This window comes from Galeopterus variegatus, unplaced genomic scaffold (genome assembly GCF_000696425.1).
Source record: "Galeopterus variegatus unplaced genomic scaffold, G_variegatus-3.0.2 Scaffold13686, whole genome shotgun sequence".
NCBI classification, from domain to species: Eukaryota; Metazoa; Chordata; class Mammalia; order Dermoptera; family Cynocephalidae; genus Galeopterus; species Galeopterus variegatus.
Genome location: NW_007739797.1, coordinates 9,863 through 30,373, shown reverse-complemented (window position 1 = coordinate 30,373; position 20,511 = coordinate 9,863). Strand labels below are relative to the sequence as shown.

The following is a 20,511-nucleotide window of genomic DNA, read 5'->3' as shown; positions in this document are numbered from 1 at the left end:
TGGAACAAGTCCACCTGTGCAGGCACCTGCTATGCTCTCCGGCCCTGGGCCTTGTCTCTGGAAAGCCTTCTGATAGGTGCCCAAACGGGGAGCTCCCAGGCCACCCTCAGTACAACCACCATACATATGTGGGTCCTTGCCAGCTTTTCTGCTGTACAATCTGGGAGGGGGTGTCAGAATCTCGTTATGCACAGTCTTCATGGAAATCAAGCACAAGTCCCCGCTGGGATTTTCAAGAGAATAGTGATATAAGATACCAGGCAAGCCCACATGCTTTTCCTGACCACCTGACTCAACCTGGATCATTCAGAATGTCTGAATCATCCTTTGAAGTTACAGAGCTAATCCCAGCAATAAATTTTTTATGTGTTTTTTTCCTGAGCTAACCTCACCTACACAAAAGTCTCTTTAATTGCTAAAAAACATGCTTATCCTGGTATTTAACAGTATGTGTTGGTGTTTTCTTTTAATTAAGTAAGCTTAGGAGATACATAGTTAAACAAAAATTTTAAATAAGTTTTAAAAGTACCTGAAAAATTCCATGAAAGAGAATCCATACCCATGCTGCTCTGCAATTCCCGCACAAACAACATTTGCTGATGCTCCAATCAAGGTTCCATTACCTGAAATCAAAGTTTAAAATATAAAATAAAACCTCAGTTTATCCTGGCAATAGGCTCCTGTTCTCTTTTGTTCTGTAATATTTGTAGCATCTCACAGGCTTTGATTTGATGATTACATTATAGGCATTATCCAAGCAACTGCTTTGCAAATATCTAGAAACACATGCACACACATGAGCAACCAGAAAATACATTCCTGCTTGTAAATACCATGATTCATTTATGGATGGGATTATGGCTGTTCTGTTTGATAGAAAAGAGGAAATACGAAGGAGAAGGGGCAAGTCGCCATGGAACCAGGTGGCACATATCTTTTAGAGAAACATGCATGCAGGGCCAACCACCATAGTGAGATGTATGCTCTATGGAGCAGTGGAATGAAGTCTCAAGGGAAACCACCTGCCTCAGGACTCCAGGCTCAGACACCCACCAGGAAATCCTTCCAGTGATTTCACCAGATGAAAGGGTAGATAAAAGCAAGAGGGTAAAACCACTTTACCGGGCATTTGTCATCAAAGAGCATCTCCTTGACATAAAAGCCTCCACAGGCAAGCCTTTGTTGACTGTGCACACAAAGTAGGGAGACATTCTGTAGACACACGTGCATGTGCCAGTCCTTGTGGCCTGGGTGGGGAATAGGGCCAGGTCTACCCATGCCACACACACCCCTATGGATGGATGAATATGCACGGCCAGGCCAATGAGCCTCTTCTATGCCTCCAAGCCACGGTGGTCAGTGTTTGGGGACAGGCATGGCTCAGGCCTAGCCAACTTGCTCGGTTCTGACATCTGTGCTTAAATTGTGGAGGAAGAGACTCTTTCTACCGAGGATTGGTGAGTTGTGAGATGCTGCTCTGAGGCTGCCTATAGCAAGTCAGCATGAAGGAACAGCCTTTCTGAGACTGGACAACATAGATAACAGAGCATGAAGGACCAGTGCCCCAATGAAGAAACGACGGCACAGAGAGGCTGAGCAGAGCAGCATGCCAACGTGTCAGGGCTGGGAAGGGCAAGCCCTAAACTTGAACCCTGTGTCTGACTCAGAGGAAGATCAGAGACAGCAGGATTCGGCTGCCTGAGGTGTCTGAAGGGTCCGGAGCAGGCAAGGATGTGCACATCACAGCAGCATGACCCCAGTCAGCCTCCTCTGGGTGCCATCGAGCAGATGCTCCTATCCCATTGCCCTGCCTGCCAGCCCAGCTCCTGTCCTGGGTGAGAGACCTGCCAAATGAGACTCAGAACCATGCCACGCCACCCTGCCTGGCAATCACTTCCCATGGTCTGACAATTCTCCTCCCACAGGGAAGCCAGTGCTCCTCGGAGGGGCCTGTCCTGCCCAGCCCCAGAAGAGAATGCCCCTTGGTGCCAGGATAGCATCTGCCCTGCACCCCCAAACACTTCTAACTCCAGGACATAACAAGAGCTCCACTTCTGTACAAAATGGAGCTCAATGTGTGACCCCAGTTCACATTCAGCAATCTGTGTGAGCTCTAAAAATAAAATGCAGCATTTATTTTCTCTCCATTAAGGATTTATGATTGAAAATCTACCCCTTCTAGAATTAAAATGGCAATTTTGCAGGCAGGAACTGCCTGGATGGGGAGCATCTCATCCTGCCTGCAGCACGTGTGAATTCCTGTGACGAACTGTGTGCCAGAAACACTGTCCACTTCCTTTCTCAGTTGCCAAGGAGAACTGACTAAGTAGGCTGTTTTGCTCCTGAAATAGGAAGCAATAGGAAGGAGGTTTTTCTAGAGTCTACGGGGAGGATAACAGTGGGTCCCTGGCCGCACTACAACATGGATGTGTGAGAAAGGCGAGGGGTAAGGATGAGGGGTCACAGGGAGGCGCAGCGGCCCAGGCATTCTCCTCAGAGAAGGAGTTGTGCAGAGACATGAGCAAGGGCAGGGCTGATGTGGTCGTGGAAGCCTTCTCAGGAACACAGCATGGATGGCACTAGAGGGACTTCTGTCCCCCCAAAATCCTCCCTGCACCAGAGTATGTCCTCAGAGCTCAACCTGCCTCCCAAGGTCCCGCCTTCTTGGCCATCCCTCTGCATGAAGACATGTGGCTTCAGAAGTCCCATGACCTGGGAGATGGGATGTTAACTCCGTAAGTCTCACTGAGCCCTGTATCCCTTAAGAATGCTTCCAGTTACAGGCAGCAGACCTGACTAACAGCAGCTAACCCCACAGGGCGTCATCTCCTCCTGTGGAAGGAGCAGCTTGGAGGCAGGAGGCTGGTCAGTCTCCTAATGTCAGAGGTGGGTCTCCACAGTTCTCTTGGGGCTCCTTCATGTCATAGGATGGCATTACAGCCATATCTAAGGCAGGGAGGCATGGAGGAGAGCTGGCACCAATGTGTTTTTATCAGAAGGCAAAAGCTATATCAAAAGGCTCCAAACAGACTTCCTTGGTGTCTTATTGGACAGCAAAACAGGACAAGCAAAGCTGGTATGCTGCTAAAGTGGCATGGCAGTGGGCACAGTGGGGGGCAGAAAATGGGGGGATGCCGGGTCAGCCCCCAGCAGGTCCTGCACAAATGTGTTGGAAGTAAAGGATGTCAGTCAGTATATCAGGAAGAATGCCAGATGTGGGTTCAGGAGGCCTCGGGTGAAGTCTCTAGTTTCCTCAGCTTTGTGATTTGAGCAAATCATTGCCTATTTCTGTTATATTAAAATGCATTTGGGGCCGGCCCTATGGCTCACTCGGGAGAGTGCAGTGCTGGTAGCGCCGAGGCCGTGGGTTCGGATCCTATATAGGGATGGCCGGTGTGCTTACTGGCTGAGTGTGGTGCAGACAACACCTAGCCAAGGGTTGTGATCCCCTTACCGGTCAAAAAAAAAAAAAAAATGTTTTTGGTTTTGAGGAAAGGAAGACGCAGAACAAGACGGTGTCAACAACAGGGAGCATTCAGCTCCCGTGTGACAGGCAGCCAGAGGTGGAAGCAGGGAAAGAGGCGTCTGCTGCAGGGCTCCATGGTGCCCTCAGGACCTGCCATCCCCACCTGTGTGCCCTGCACACTCAGCCACACGCAGAGCTGAGCACACTCGGGCTGTGTCCAGAGGAAAGGGCAGGACCAGGGATGTCATTACCAGAAGCCCTTCCTCCACCTAGAAGACACCCACAAGACTCCTTGATTCCCGATGGCTTTGCCTGCCCACCTCCACGTCAGTCACTGGCCAGGCGCAGGAATCTGTCTGCCTGTCCCTGACTAGCACCAGCAGGAGAAGAGATATAGGGGAGCCAGCTACATCTGTGTCAAGTGGGGATGCTGCCGCCTCCCGAGGCATCTCATAGGGAAGTTCTGGGGTCCACAGAAAATTAAGAATGTGAGTGCACCGTTCAGATGCCAGCGGTTTGCAGCAGTTTAGTAGATACTAGCAGGGTTGTGACGGCACCCAGTGTGGCAGGGGCTCCATGTGACAGGGAGAAAGAGGTCCTGGTGTCGCTACCTCAGCTCAAGCCTCCTTCCCAATTTCCACAGTTGGAGAAGTGAACGCAGGCTGGTGTGTGCACATGAACAGCTGCTGCCATGTGGGCACGTCGGGGCTATCCTACATGGGAAGATGACATAGGGATCTAGAGGCAGAACAACAACAGTTCTCAGGATTATTTCCCTGCCTTGTTTCTGATGAACACTGCAAACTGAGAATCTCCAGACTAATCTCCTGTGTCAGTCAGTGCAAGCTGGATTCAATGGGCCATGCTCTCTGACCAGGAATGATTTTCCACTTGACAGAAAACATAAAAATTAACTCTATGTACGGTGTTCCCTTTGGCAAGTTGAAAGCCACCTGTACTTTGAGATGTGAAGATGACCTAAGGACAGCAACAGCTTCAGCACAGCCATGTACCGCCTGGACTGTGCACAGCTTGGGGACACCCATGGTCTTCATTCCCATTGCTATCCACGCTCACATCACTCCACCCCCTCAGTCTCTCTGCCCTGGGATCTCACCTACCAGTGAGCCTTTGCACACAGACTTGCCTCTGCCTCTGCTTTCTAGACAACCCAGGCTAAGGCAAAGATTTCTTAAAGACTTATCAGAGTTGTTCTTAGCTCTTAGTAAAAAAAGCAACCAAACAGAGTTGGGGTCATAACGGTAAAGAATTTTTTTGTTTCAAACTATCTAGTGAATCACCCCCCATTTATATACCAAACTATTTTTCTAAATCTGACTCAAAACTTCTGTTTAAAGAGTTCTTCAAAAGGCCAAGCCTGAGGGAACAGGGAGTTATTGTTTCACGGGTATGGAGTTTCAGTTTGGGGTGATGACGAGTTCTGGTGAAGGATGGTGGTGACGACAGCTGCACAACAATGTGAACGTGCCCAGCACCACTGAACTGTGCACCTTGCAGTGGCTAAGTAGGTCAAGGGGTCCCCAAAGGAATGAATGTAGAGTTATCATTGAGCACAACTGGGCATCTGCTATGCCAGGAACAAGCACCATTCAACAACCAGAGCTATTAACTTTAAAAGATCCCAAGACTTAAAACCTTTATTATTCACTACAGCTGTGTCCCTGTTTCCAAACGTGCTCATGCAATAAGCGTTTGATCCTATTATAGGTTATTAGCCTATGAACGGTCTATGTTAATGTCTCTCCTTGAGAATCTCCTGCACGCTCATCCTACATGTTTTGGGGAAATCAGAACTAGCCCAGGAGGCTTCTCACCCTATAAAACCCTATTCAAAACCTCCCTTCCTGGAGAACCTTCTCATACCTTTCCCTCCTATCCCTTCTTGGTGCTCCCCGAGCTCTCTGGACATACCACTGTTAGAAGACATACCCATCTATGCTGTAACCTTAGTTTAGGTGACTATCTACCCCACTCAAGAGAGGGATGATCAATGAATGGTCCAGTACAATGTCAGGTTACAGCAGATACTCAGTAAGTGTGAATGAACAAAATCCACATAGGGGATACATTTCCAGGTGTCCCTGGATCTGTCTCTATGGCTGAGGTTGAAGACAGCTATGAATGAAGTTATTGCTTTTCCTGGGGCTTTTTCTTAGAAGGGAGAAATTTTAACAGTTCTGCACTCTCATAAGAACTTGAAGTCTCAATCACTGAATAAGTTGAATTAGCCGTCTCCAGAAATTATAGAAACTTCACGGATCACATTAATCTCCCTTCACAAACAAGGAGATAAACTAAGCAGAAAGTTATCGATTTAATGGTCAGAGATCAATCAAAGAATAAAGAAGACTGGCTTATCTAAGCATGCCTGGTTGTGAGAATAAAACTTAAAATGTATCTGTGTGTTTATCTGTGATTCTTCACAATCCTCCTGTCTTCCCAAAGGTGATAGGTTTTCTAAATGTGAGAAGAACTAACTCAGCTCCCTCCAGTACAACCTCATCCAAAGCCCCTGTGTTTGGTCACTAGAGGTCAGTCTCTCCTGACACTCTCTCTAATTCACTTTTCAATTTCTCCAAAGTATAACACTCCCACCTGCCATTGCCCAGTTGCCAACTCAGGAAATGTATTTTCAGTCTGACAAGCACTACCTGTCACTTCAGGGTTGACCACAATGTGGACACACCTCCCCATGCAGGTGCCCCCTTACCTCCCAGGCAGGCACCCAGGGCCAAGGCATACATGAGCGGCAGTACAGGAAGGCTGACCTCAGGGTCTTGGCTCAGGTTCAGGAGCACAGGAATCTGCAGAGGAAAAGGACATTGATACCACATACCAAGGAAGCTCAGAGGAGCTGCCATACTGTGACTTACAAAATCCAAAGCACTTTATCAGAAGTCAATAGTATATATGGAAGCAAACCAATGTGAATGTCACAAAAACTTGAGTTTGGACCTGTCTGTATGTCTTTAATTCCAGCCACATGACCAAATGGTCCTCCTTGTCCTCTGCTGCCTCAGCCGCTGCTGTGGATCTTAAGTGGGGTAAAGTCACATACTGTAGATTCTAACACAGCGCCTGGGAATATAACAATCTAACCAGCACTTACAAAACCCTGCATGTCCTGTGCTACCTCCAGGCATGCACCACCTTACTTAGTGCTCAAACTTCCTTCCGGTGTGCCTGTTATTCCTTCAACTGACAGACAAGAGGCACCAGAGCACAGATCCAGCAAGCAGCCAAGCCGGAACTCAAACACAGATCTCTGATTCCAAACTGCATGCTGGTGAGCCTGTGCTGAACTGTCACTCTCTACCAATCATCCTGACACTGATGACACTTGGAGCATGACAACAGGTGTCAGATTCTACAACTGGGAAGTATCATTCTCTAGTAAGTCATTCCAGCAGCTGGTGCACCTTTCCAACAGAGATAAATGTCACACTGTTGGAATCAATAAAACAGTAGTAGTGGTTGTGAAATTTTTATAAGTTGTGTTCAAAAACCACGTACCCTTGAGGCTTACGTTGCTAATGAAGAACAGGCAAGCACTTAGCCACTGAGCCTGCTGGAAGGCTCGGGGAGGATATAGGACCATACTGTCACTGCCAGGCACCTCAGGGCAGCCCATGAGGAACTAAGGAGGGACCCTGGACCCACTGCCTCAGGGCAGTTGCCATGTGTCAATCTCTCTAAAGAGCAGGCTCCCCATGCACCGTGTACTGTGATGTCAGTACAAGGCCAGCCTCCGCCCTACAGGACCACACGTGTCACTGGTACAGAAAAACAAAGAACAACTAAGCACAGGAAGCTGGGCCCTCATCAGAGGCACTGAAATACTGAAGGAGGAAGGAGTGCCTCCAGTCCTAGTGATGGTAAAAATCCAGCAAGTGCTCCTGTGCTGGGAGGTGCATCACCCAGGGCGAGAGAAAACCTACCCCATGGTCAAAACTGCATATTTACAAGTGCCAAATTCTGTGCAGAAAGTATGCTATGAAATTGTTTTGAAATCAAGCCCTCTCTGGGATTTGCAATTCAGATGAAAACCAGAACCCTAAACTCTGTCTCAATCAGGGATCTCCCTATAGCTCTTATGGCGTGACCTCCCAGTCCCTGCCTTGGTCGAGCCTCCACCCTTCCCACAGCATGAATGGGATGGTGTCTCCCTAGCCTCTCACTCACCATTTGCCCCTTTAGTTCCATCCTCTATGCAGCCAGCAGTAACCATCCTGTCTTCCAAATCTGATCTTGCCACTGGCTCCTTGAGCCCTCGCCTCCCATCTGAGGCAAGCCTACCTGTGCAAGGAGGCTCTCCTCTGCCTCAAACGCTCCAGTCTTCACAGGCCTGGACCCAAATGCTCCTGACCACTGCTGCACCTCTGCCCACGGACACTTCCACTTCTGTCCTCACGTCAGCCTCCCACTCAACCCATAAGAGGTTTGGCCAAGCTCCTTTGAAAGCACCCCCAAATCCCAGACTTGGCTGCTGTTTTACCCCAGAGCCCCCTTCCATCATCACATTTAACTCACATGTTCCTCCTCCACAGGACATGGCTGTCCATGCTCACTTATGTCTTAATTCGCTCAATAATTATTCATGAAGAACTACTTTGTGTCTGATACTCTAGATACAGGGGATATAGCAGTGAATACAACAGACAAAAATCCTTGCCCTATAATACAGAGATTGTATTATAGTGGACAGAAAAAAATTTTTTTTTTTTTTTGTCTTTTTGTCTTTTTTTTTTTTCATGACCGGCAACGGATCACAACCCTCAGTGTCGCGCCCGTACCGGACCGGGACCGGCAACGGGATCGCAACCCTTGGTGCTGCCCCCGTTCCTCGCTCAGCCAGTGAGTGGCCGGTCTGTATGTGGGATCCGAACCCTCGGCGGGAGCGCCGCCACGCTCCCAAGCGGCGCACTGTAGCAGTGCGCCACCGGGCCGGCCCCAGAAAAAAAATTTTTAATAATGAATAATGATGGCCAGAAATAGCAAAATAGGAAGCTCCAGAAATCCATCCCTCCAAGTAACTGTACTAGTTTCCTAGAGCTGCTGTAGCAAAGTACCACAAACTGGGTGACTTGAAATAACAGAAATTTATTGTCTGAAGGTTCTGAAGACTAGAAGTTAGAAAACAGGTGTGAACTAGCCCATGCTGTCTCTGATGGCTCTAGAGGAGACTCCTTCCTTGCCTCTTCTAGTTTCTGGTAGCTGCTGGCAATCCTTGGCTTACAGATGCAACACTCCAGTCACATGGCTGTCTTTTCCCTATGTCTTCCCTCTGTGCCTATCTGTGTCTAAGTCCAATTTTCCCCCTTTTATAAAGACAACAGTCATATTAGGTTAGGGCCCACTCTAACAACCTAATTTTAACTTAACTCTGTAAAGACCATATTTCCAAATAAGGTCACATTCTGAGGTACTTGGGGTTAGGACTCCAATATGTCTTTAGGAGACACAATTCAATCCAAACCAGTAACTATTTTGGAACTCAAAAGTGTAGTTAAACACTTTCATCAGCCAGGAAAGAGACTGATAAAGAGACTTGTAAATTTTGGTGAATTTTGGCCTTTTTCATAATGGCTACCATTTACCGTCTCCCTGAACTATCTCAGGAAGCTGTGGGGTATAGCAGCTCATATTTCTGGTGTGACTTGCTGATACCAGAGTAGGCAATAAAGACCTTGTCCTCCAAAACGTAGGGTTGCGGGTATTGATTGCTGGCCACTGCTTTTGATCACTGAGGGGCCAGTACAGAGGCCGGCAATTGTTTGAACCCCCAAGGGATGAAGTGTCTTCCAGGGGGTTTAAAAAGACAGTACTTGTTGCTCCACTTCACCCCTCTTTGGGCAGCCAAACATTTAAGGAAATCTTTGTCAGTCCACTAGTTGACTGCAGAGATAACAGAAGAGAAACTTCAATGACCACACACAACAAAGAGTACATATACTGCAAAAAAAAGTCTGAAAATGTCACAAATGAATGGCCCCACCCCTCAACAAGCAAGATCTAGCAATTCTGAGGAAAGGGAGAATTACATCTGCAATGTTACCATAACAACATAATACTCAAAATATACAGTTTTCAACAACAACAAAAAAATCACACAACATACAAAGAAATAGGAGAGTATGGCCCATTCACAAGAAAAAAAGAATTTGACAGAAATCATCCTGGAGAAAGTCTAGACATTAGAGTTATCAGTAAAAGACAATAAATCAACTACCTTAAATATGTTCAATAGCTACAGAAAATCATGAGTAAAGAGCTAAAGGAATTCAGGAAAATGATGTATAAACAAAGTAAGATTAGTAATAGACAGAAATTACAAAAAGGAATCAAACAAATTTTGGAGCTGAAAAGCCCAATAACTGAAATTAAAAACTCAGTAGAGGAGGGCCAAGCCCGCAGCGCACTCGGGAGAGTGCAGCGCTGGGAGCGCAGCGATGCTCCCGCCGCGGGTTCGGATCCTATATAGGAATGGCCGGTGCACTCACTGGCTGAGCGCAGTGCGGGTGACACCACACCAAGGGTTGCGATCCCCTTACCGGTCAAGGAAAAGACAAAAAAAAAAACTCACTAGAGGAGCTGAATAGCAGATTTGAGCAGGCAGAAGAAAGGATCAGTGAACTTAGAGATAAGACCTCTGAACTTATCAAGTCTGAGGAACAGAAAGTGAAAAGAATAAAGAAAAATGAACAGAGGCTGAAAGACCTGTGGGACACCATCAAACATACCAACATATGCATTATAGGAATTCCATAAGGAAAAGATGAAGGGGAAGGAGCAGAGAAAATATTTAAAGATATAATGGCCAAAACATTCCCAAATTTGAGGAAAGACATGATTATACATGCCCCCCAAAATAAATAAACTCCAAATAGGGTAAGCTCAAGGATATCTAGACTGATGCATTATAGTCAAATTATCAAAATTGAAAGATAGAGAGTTTTAAAAGCAGCAAACAAAAAAGAAACTCATCATGAATAAGAGATAATCAATAAAATAACAACTGATTTCTCCTCAGAAACTATGAAGGACAGAGGCAATGGGATAATAAATTTAAAGTCCTAAAAGGAAAACAAACAAACAAACCTGTCAATCAAGAATTCTATGTCTGGTAAAATTATCCTTCAAGAATAAAAAAAAAAAGACATTTCCAGATAAGCAAAATCTGAAGGAATTCATTACCAGTATACCTGCCCTACAAGAAATGTTAGACAATATACTCCAGGCTAAAATAAAAGGACACTAGAGAGTAACTCAAAGTCATTAAAAAAATAAAACAAAAGAACATCAACAAAAGTCACTACTACATAGGTAAATATAAAAGCCAATATTATTGTATTTTTGCTATGGCTTGTAACTTCTCTTTTTCCTATATGATTTAATAGGCAAATTCAGAAAATAATAATTACAAATCTACGTTAATGGGCATATAGTTCATAAAGATGTAACTGTGACAATAACAATAAAGTTGGTATTATTCAAACCAGGTTGTTATAAATTTAAGATTTTAATTGTAATTCCCAAGGTAACCACTAAGAATATAGAAAAGCAAAAAAGAAAGGAATCAAAATTGCACACTACAAAAAATCAACTAAATTTTTAAAAAGGCAGTAATGAAGAAATTGAGTAACAAAAAACATCTAAGATATGCAGAAAACAAATATATAAATGATAAAGTAACTTCTCCTTTATCAGTAATTACATTAAATGTAAATGAACAAAAATCTCCATTAAAAACCAGAGATTGGCAGATTGGATTAAAAACAGGATCCAGATATACATTGTTAACAAGAGACTTACTTTAGGTACAAGGACACAAAGAGGTTAAAAGTGAAACTATGAAAAAAAGATATACCACACAACTAGTAAACAAAATAGAACCATGGTGGATATATTATTGTCAGATAAAATAGAATTTAAATAAAAACAGGTTGCGAGAGACAAAAAAGGGCATTATACATTTATAAATAGTTCAATACACAAAGAAGATATAACAATTATAAACATTAACACACCTGACAACAGAACCTCAAAATATATGAAGCAAAAATTGACATAACTGGAAGAAGAAATAGACATTCCTACTACAATATTTCACTTTCAATAATGGGCAGAACAACCAGACATAAGATCAACAACAAATAGAGGAGTTTAAAACACTATAAACCAATCAGACATAACAGACATAGAGAACACTCTACCCAACTATAGCAAAAGACACATTTTTTCTCGAGTGTATGTAAAACATTCTCTAAGAATTCATATGTCTATCAATGAATTTTTAAAAATTAAAATAATACAAACTATCTTTTTGAATCACAATATAAGGAAAGTAGAAATCAATAACAGAAGCAAAACCACAAAACTTATAAGTATTAAACAACCAATGGGTCAAAGGAAAAATCACGAGGAAATCTAGAAAATACCTTGCGATAAATGAAAACAATAATGCAATGTACCAAAATTTGTGAGATTTGGTGAAAACAGTACTAATAGGAAAATTTATAGCTGTAAATGCATACATTATAAAAGAAGAAATATCTCAAATAAATAACCTAACAATACAGCTTAAGGAACTACAAAAACATGAGCAAACTGAACCTAAAACTAGCAGAAGGAAGGAAATAAGAAAGATTAGGGAGGGCTGACTGGTTAGCTCAGCTGATTAGAGTGTGGTGTTATAACACCAAGGTCAAAGGTTCAGATCCCCATACTGGCCAACCACAAAAAAAAAAAAAAAGAAAAAGAAAAAAAGAAAGATTAGAGAGGAGATTAATAAAATAAAGAATAGAAAAACTAGAAAAAAATCAATGAAACTAAACGTTGGTTCTTTGAAAGGATCAACGAAGTTGCCAAACTTTTATCTAGATTGACTAAGAAAAAAGAAGATGCAAACTACTAAAATCAGAAATGAAAGAGGGTACATTATGACTGATTTTAAAGAAATAAAAAGGATTATAAGATAACACTTTAAAACAAATTCCTAGAAATATACAATCTACCAAAACTGACTCATGAAGAAACAAAATATTTCATTAGATTTATAACTAGTAAGGAGACTGAATCAATAATCAAAAACTTCCTAACAAAGAAAAGTCTAGGAGCAGATGGTGTCACTGCCTGAGAATTCTTCCCGTTCAAGCAAGTGAGGTTGAAAAGATAAGGTTTAAGTGGAGAAAGATTGCCAGGGAATTCTGTCATTACACTGTTTATAAGGTTTCCTATACAGTCTTTTGGGCAATGTAGCAGATACTTAAGAAAAGCTGCCAACAAAGCAGGCGTAATCGCAGGCTCCACAGTCCTCTGAACTGGATGTGAGAGAGAGGAAGGACAGAGAGGCAGGTAAATGTGAAAAGAGCTTCTCTGAATGGAAATATTTGTTAAAATATTGAAACATCTCCATGCTAATTGATGGACAGCTACTGCCCCAAGACCCCAGTGCCTCCCACTGCCTCAGCCCCTTGGGCCCTCCTTCTGCCCCAAGCAGTGAGGAATTAACACTGGCAAAAGAGGGGTGAGTGAGGGGGTTTCGAGCTTCCTGCTTCAGAGTCTCCATGTCTGTCCTGATTGCTCTATTGATGAAGCATCAACATTAAATTGACTTAATGATGTTAAGTACTGTTTAATAATGTCACTGCTGATAACATCACAATGAAAGGGAGGGCCCAAGATAGAGAGCCAAGGAAAACTTGTCCTTGTCTAAAAATCTAATCCTCCAAAAGCCCTGGGGTGCTCTCCCATGACCTGGCCTTGCTTAAAGTGGAATGTACATTGAGGTCGTGTCCAGCTGACTTGGAGAGATAAACTCATCTACAATCTAGGTCTTCCCATTCTGGACATTGTGAAACAAGAAAAAGTTCAATGGCATGATCCTACCAGTTATAAACTAAGTATTAGAATTTTATGAATTATTTGGTGTTCTTCCCTGACCACTGGAAGAAGAGAAATATTATGAACAAATATGAATAGAGCTTCCTACCTGCTGCTCTCAGTGCATAGTTGACAATGTGAAAGTAGCAGAAACAACTCACAAACTAAGGATACACTTTGGAGAGAAAAGACCATGAAAAAGACAGGCTTTGTTTTTGTCTCTTTAAACTCACTTCCCTTGAATAATAGAATAATGCTCATACCCTGGACAAACACAATCCCAGCCCTCCCCCTACTGCATGGTTAGCAGCATTCATAGTCCTCAGAAATGGCGACTGCATCTGCCAGCCCTGTGACCCTCCTGAATTTTCCACACGTTTAAATCTCCATGCATGAGTATCCTGTTGACCTGGCAAATGCCTTCAGCCAGAGTTGTGTCATCACACCTGACTGAAACTGAGCAAGAACGTAGGCAGCTCAGCAGCAGAGAAGACTGGGTACAATAAGGGGTGTCTGGTTGGAGCTGACCCCAGGAACAGTACAAGAAACTAGACCCCCTAGAGCAGAAGGTGCTCAGATGCTGGAACTCTGTAGGTCCATGTGAGCCAGGCCAGACCATAGAAGTTTCAAGATGGTGAGGAAGAGAGCTTGTACTTCTCACTACGCCTGCAAAGCTCTCAGGCACGGGCCAGGCTCTTGTGCCACCCACATACTCTCCAAGTCAGACCCTGAGTTCAGAGGGTGCCATGGCCAGTCCGAGGGGACCCTTTGTAGGCAAGAAACCTAAATCACTGCCAAAAGATCCATTCATATCACTGCATCTGTCAGAGGCCAGAACTAGTGGGAGATATCACTATCCATATGGATTTATTATGAGGAGTTTCCCTGCATGACTGGAGGGCTGTGCAGGATTCCCTACATCCACGGGGCAGGCTGTATGGAAGGGAAGATGACAAGTAGCTGGAGTTCCACGGGCACAGGCTCAAGTTCATTATAGGAATCAGAAAGGAGGGTCCAGAGAAGAGAGAACCTGCAGACCTTGGCAGTGTCTCCAACACTAATGGACTCAAAGCCTCCATTCTTCTTTTTTTTTCCCATTTTAAAAATCAATAATAATTCCTTAATATAACCAAACACTAAACATGTTTAAATTTCTACAATTCTCTCCCCCTCCCTCTTTCATACAATCAATTTGTTTACATCAGGATCCAAACAAGTTCTGCTTGTTGCACTGGTTGCTATGTCACCTGTCTCAAGTTTCTTTTAATCTATAGGTTCCCCCTTGATCTAATTTTTTCTCCTTTACCCCATAAAGTTCCCCAGGTCTGGATTTGCTGGCTCCATCCCAGTAGTGTCATTTAACATTTATTCCACCTCCCCCTGTGTTTCCTGATGACTGGTTGCTGGATGCTGAGGCTTGGTCTCACTCAGGTTAGATTTGGCTTCAGAGGAATATATTTTTACTGCAGGAGGCCCATTGTGTCTGACTCTCTCTCTGTGATGTTAGCAGACATTGATGATCATTTGCTAGATCCATTATTTCAATAGAGGGCTGCAAAACACCATATTATAATTATTTTATTCCCTCTTTATTTACTAGCTGGCATACTTCAATAGACAAAAATGCTCCCTCCTCAGCTATTCATGATTACCCTGAGGAAACAGACATTGATGATCATTTGCTAGATCCATTATTTCAATAGAGGGCTGCAAAACACCATATTCTAATTATTTTATTCCCTCTTTATTTACTAGCTGGCATACTTCAATAGACAAAAATGCTCCCTCCACAGCTATTCATGATTACCCTGAGGAACAATTCATGTAGGAAAAAAGGATAAATGCTTGACTCTTCCCTTTTACTTACTAGATTTAGAAAAATGAATTGTTTCCATATCATCTTCCAAAAAGACTGAGAGTTTGTTTGCTTTTGTTTCATTATTATGGTTTTTTTGTGGTGGTAAGATTTAGTTTCTTTTGCTTTCTCATTATGAATTGTTTCCATATCATCTTCCAAAAAGACTGAGAGTTTGTTTGCTTTTGTTTCATTATCATTATGGTTTTTTTGTGGTGGTAAGATTTAGTTTCTTTTGCTTTCTCATCTGCATTTTTATTTTACCAATGGGTTTTGTTCTTTCTTGTGTATTTGTGATAGTGATTATCATTTTTTGGATTCCATATGCAGGCCTCCCTTGAGGATTTCTTGCAGGGCTGGATTCTGTGTTGGCGGACTCCCACAGTTATTGTTTGTCTGGGAAATACACTATTTCTTCCTCATTTCTGAAAGGTAGTTTTGCTTTTTTTTTTTTTTTTTTTTTTTTTTTTTTTTTTTTTGTCTGCCTGGGTTATTTCAAAAAGACTGTCCTCGAGATCAGAAAATCTTTCTTCTGCTTGGTCTAGTATGCTTCTTAAGCTATTAGTTGTGTTTTTTTTTTTTATTTAATTGAGTGAATCTTTCAGTTCTGTGAGTTCTGCCACATTCTTTTTGAAGATATTAATCTCTTTGTAAATTTCCTCCTTCACATCCTGGATTTTTTTCTTGTTTCATTATGTTCTCTAACTATGTCTTCTTGTATCTCAGTGAGTTTCCTTAAGATTGCTGCTCAGAATTCCTTTTCAGTCATTTCAAGGGTTTCCTGCTCTGTAGGGTCTGGTATTTGAGAATTGCTGTATTCTTTCGGTGAGGTCATATTTTCTTGGGTTTTTGTATTTCTAGTTTCTCTATGTTAACGTCTGGTCATCTGGTAAGAGCAGTTGCTTCTTTTATTACTCCATAGTGGGTTTTGAGAAGAGAGATGTCCTCTTCTTTTTCTGGTCTCTGCTGGTGACTCTCCTTGTGTCAGTGCAGTTGAGTGTCTGGTGGGCCACCTGCATGGTGGCTGTGGTCACTGCTGTGTGTCAAGCTGCTTTTTCATCATCCATGGCTCTAGTGGGCCACCCACACAGAAGTGGTATTTCCAGCATGTTCCTTGCCTGCTTCCAGACGTGCTTCTTGCCTGCTCCCACACAGAGGGGGCTGCCCTCAACTCCTGCCTAGCACTCTGGGCATGCTGCTTGCCTCTCAAAGCCTCCATTCTATTTCCAACCTTTCTGAGTGACCATGATGAGTCAGTAATCCCAGAAATTCCCAGGGCTGCACATAAGCAGATGTATCCAGCTGCATGTGAGGACCTCCAGGCCAGCAGTGACCATCATACCCAGTGGCTGCCATAGTAAGGCAGATCTGAAGAAGGAAACATCTTCCACCAGGGGATTGTAAAGGGCTGTATTTTAGGGAGACTGACTCCCAGTACAAGACAGGAGAGAGTTGAGAGGGACAGCTGTTATCAGTGTTAAATATGCTCTGTAGGGTCTGGTATTTGAGAATTGCTGTATTCTTTCGGTGAGGTCATATTTTCTTGGGTTTTTGTATTTCTAGTTTCTCTATGTTAACGTCTGGTCATCTGGTAAGAGCAGTTGCTTCTTTTATTACTCCATAGTGGGTTTTGAGAAGAGAGATGTCCTCTTCTTTTTCTAGTCTCTGCTGGTGACTCTCCTTGTGTCAGTGCAGTTGAGTGTCTGGTGGGCCACCTGCATGGTGGCTGTGGTCACTGCTGTGTGTCAAGCTGCTTTTTCATCATCCATGGCTCTAGTGGGCCACCCACACAGAAGTGGTATTTCCAGCATGTTCCTTGCCTGCTTCCAGACGTGCTTCTTGCCTGCTCCCACACAGAGGGGGCTGCCCTCAACTCCTGCCTAGCACTCTGGGCATGCTGCTTGCCTCTCAAAGCCTCCATTCTATTTCCAACCTTTCTGAGTGACCATGATGAGTCAGTAATCCCAGAAATTCCCAGGGCTGCACATAAGCAGATGTATCCAGCTGCATGTGAGGACCTCCAGGCCAGCAGTGACCATCATACCCAGTGGCTGCCATAGTAAGGCAGATCTGAAGAAGGAAACATCTTCCACCAGGGGATTGTAAAGGGCTGTATTTTAGGGAGACTGACTCCCAGTACAAGACAGGAGAGAGTTGAGAGGGACAGCTGTTATCAGTGTTAAATATCCACACAGGCAAAAGCAAAGGAGACTCTCAGAAATCCACTGAAGATGAGGGTATGTCTCGGGTGGCTTGGCAGGAGGGATGTGCAGAGAAGTTTCTGCAACTCTGAGGGACACAACCAAGCACCGTGTCCAATTGGGGTGTCCAATTCCCTCAGTAACAGAGAGTAGCTGGAAGACAGTAGGCTGGGGGTGATGTGAATGAAGAGTAACTTTAAAAAAATTAATCTATTCCACTTAATCCACTTTTTAATTCATTTGCAAACACTTGCTAACTATCTTCTTTGTGCAAGGCACAATGCTAGTGAATGAAGATACAAACACAAATAGAATTTGTGGCAGATGTATCTTGACAATCAGTTTGATGAATAACTTGGCAGAATACGTGCACAGCACTATGGAAGCCCCAGAGGGAAAGCAAAGCTCTTCACAGGAAAATACAGACACACTGAGGAGGAGGCATTTAAGTAGATATAGAAGGAGAATTTGCAGGCTCTCCTATGTTTGGGGAACTCTATTCCAGCTCCCAAGGCAAAAGCCAGAAATTCACTTTCCTTGCCTCCTTTGCAGCTAGAACAGGAATGAAACATGGGATCCTCCAATGAGGCACACCTGCTGGACAGGCTGGTTTAGAGAACTTGGAGGAGGAGTGTGAAAAGGCATACTCAGGGCAGGGTGACAAGTCCTACACTCAGCGGCCTGCATGATGGGAATGAGCCTGAGCACTCATGCCAAGTGTGAAGGTTAATTCTAAATGTCAACTTGGTTAGATGAAGGAATGCTGAGAAACCCGGTAAAGCAATTTCAGGTGTGTCCATGAGGGTGTTTCCAGCAGAGATTAGTATGAGAGTCTGAGTGGCCCGGGTGTGAAAGACTCTCAGTGGCCCAGGTGTGAAAAATCCACCCTCAGTGTGGGTGGGAAGCATCCAATCTGCTGGGGGTCTGGAGAGAACAAAAGACAGAGGAAAGAGGTAAAGCTCTCTCTCAATTCACTGGAGCTGAGATACACTCTTCTCTCCTGTCCATGGACGTCAGAGCTTGAGACTCTTCAGCTTTTGGGCTCCAGAACTTACATCAAGGACACCAACAGCTTCCCTGGTTTTGAGGCCTTTGGACTTGGACTGAACCACGCTACTGGCATCCGGTTTATAGATGGCCTATCATGAGACTTTTCTTCATAGCCATGTGAGATAATTCCCCTAATAAATGCCTCTCATATAATTATAACATATCCTATTGATTCTGTCTCTCTGGAGAACTCTGACTAATACACCAAGCCACAGAAACTATGGCTTCATGGGGCAGCCCCATCACACTCCCATTATGTCCTTGAGAAATTCTCAGAAATTCCTGGAACTGTGTACTATTCCTAGAGAAATTCCTTTTCTTCATTAACTATAATGGGTTCTGTTGATTACAACTGTTGATTGAAATGCTAATACCACTATGTGTATTACACATAGAATGATCCCACTAAAAGACTAGGAATAAAATCAGTACTTTCCAAACTAGTTGGGGGTGGGGAGAGGAGGGAGGATGCTATTTATCAATTCAAGAGAAGTCAGAAAATAAAAGAGAGGAAAAAAAAAAGAATCAATAAAGAATAAGCATTATACATGGAAAGACAAAATAAAATGGTGGTAATAAATTCAAGTCCATCAGTCATCACAATAAATGTAAACATGTTAAAACTGTTTTCTTAAAAGACAAAGATTATCTGCTTAGAATTTTAAATATCCATTTGCATGCTGCTTTTCAAAATGCAACAAATAAAGGATTTTTTTTTAAATATTAAAAACTAAAAATAAAATACTGGAGAAAGATGAGCGAGACAGAGTCTCAGAGCAGAGATGCAGAGAGACCTTAACAATGTAAAAGAAACCAGCCCCCAGAAAGTTACACAGATAATAAAACTTCAATGCCTAAAACAGTCATGAAAAATGCAAAAATGTGCTGACGTACAAGGAGAATTAGATCAATTCATAAAGTGATCTGCTCTATCAGAACAGATTGATTAGAAAAGCAACGAGTGATCTATGGAAGATCTAACAACATGCCTGAATGCACAGATATGTATGGAATTCTCCTTGCATACACATGAGGGAATTTGAACATTTTATCTTCTTTGCTTCAGAGTTTCTTATTTGTTTTATTTTTAAGAAATAAAACAGTATAGATAAATTTGAAGTTCTCTGTTCCTCACCTCAGCCCCCAGGATTGTTTCCACCCTTCCCTCTACTGAATTTGGGTGATATCCACTTTTTCAGTGGCACACTGTGGAAAGGGCTAAGGGAAGGAACTTGGTTTATGTGTATCAGCATAGGTGGAAACCAAATATTGAGTGATCAAAGCAGCAACAATAAGCATAAATTGACCTGCAGCTTTTTAAAGCACGTTGCAGGAGCAAAACCAGCCACATGCTTAGTCAAAGGATGTTTTGGGGGTTTCTAAGTATGAAATGCTATAGACCTTATCCTCTGACCACACACAATTGATACCAAGATCTCTAAGAGATGTCTGCTCCCCTATGTTGATTACAGCGTTATTCAGAATAGCAAAGATACGGAATTGACCTGTCTACTGACAGATGTGTAGATAAAGAAAATGTGGAATATATACAATAGAATATTATTCAGCCTTAAAATGAAAAAAAAAAACCCTGCTATTTGTAACAACACAGATGAACCTAGAGGAGATTATGCTAGGTGAAATAGGCCAGTCACAGAAGGACAAATACTGCATGATTGCACTTATGTGAGGAATCTATAATAAACTCATAGAAGCAGAGAGTAGAACAGTGGGTGGCAGGGACTGGGGGAAGGTAGGAGTGGGGAGATGCTGATCAACAAATATAGAGTTTCAGTTATGCAAAATGAATAAGTTCTNGATCCCACTAAAAGACTAGGAATAAAATCAGTACTTTCCAAACTAGTTGGGGGTGGGGAGAAGAGGGAGGATGCTATTTATCAATTCAAGAGAAGTCAGAAAATAAAAGAGAGGGAAAAAAAGAATCAATAAAGAATAAGCATTATACATGGAAAGCCAAAATAAAATGGTGGTAATAAATTCAAGTCCATCAGTCATCACAATAAATGTAAACATGT

General features: G+C 43.1%; 1 protein-coding gene across 1 annotated transcript in view; it reads right to left on the bottom strand.

Annotated features, from left to right (window-relative positions):
• Positions 1–529: 529 nt before the first annotated feature.
• LOC103581684 (P protein-like) overlaps positions 530–20,511 on the bottom strand; it is a gene marked incomplete at its 3' end in the record, with an annotated part of 26,090 nt that continues 6,108 nt past the window's right edge. The window contains exons 3-4 of the mRNA XM_008563460.1: positions 6,198–6,291; positions 530–623 (exon numbers count right to left, since the gene is read on the bottom strand). Coding sequence (XP_008561682.1) covers positions 530–623; positions 6,198–6,291 — 188 coding nt within the window. The remainder of the gene's footprint in view (positions 624–6,197; positions 6,292–20,511) is intronic.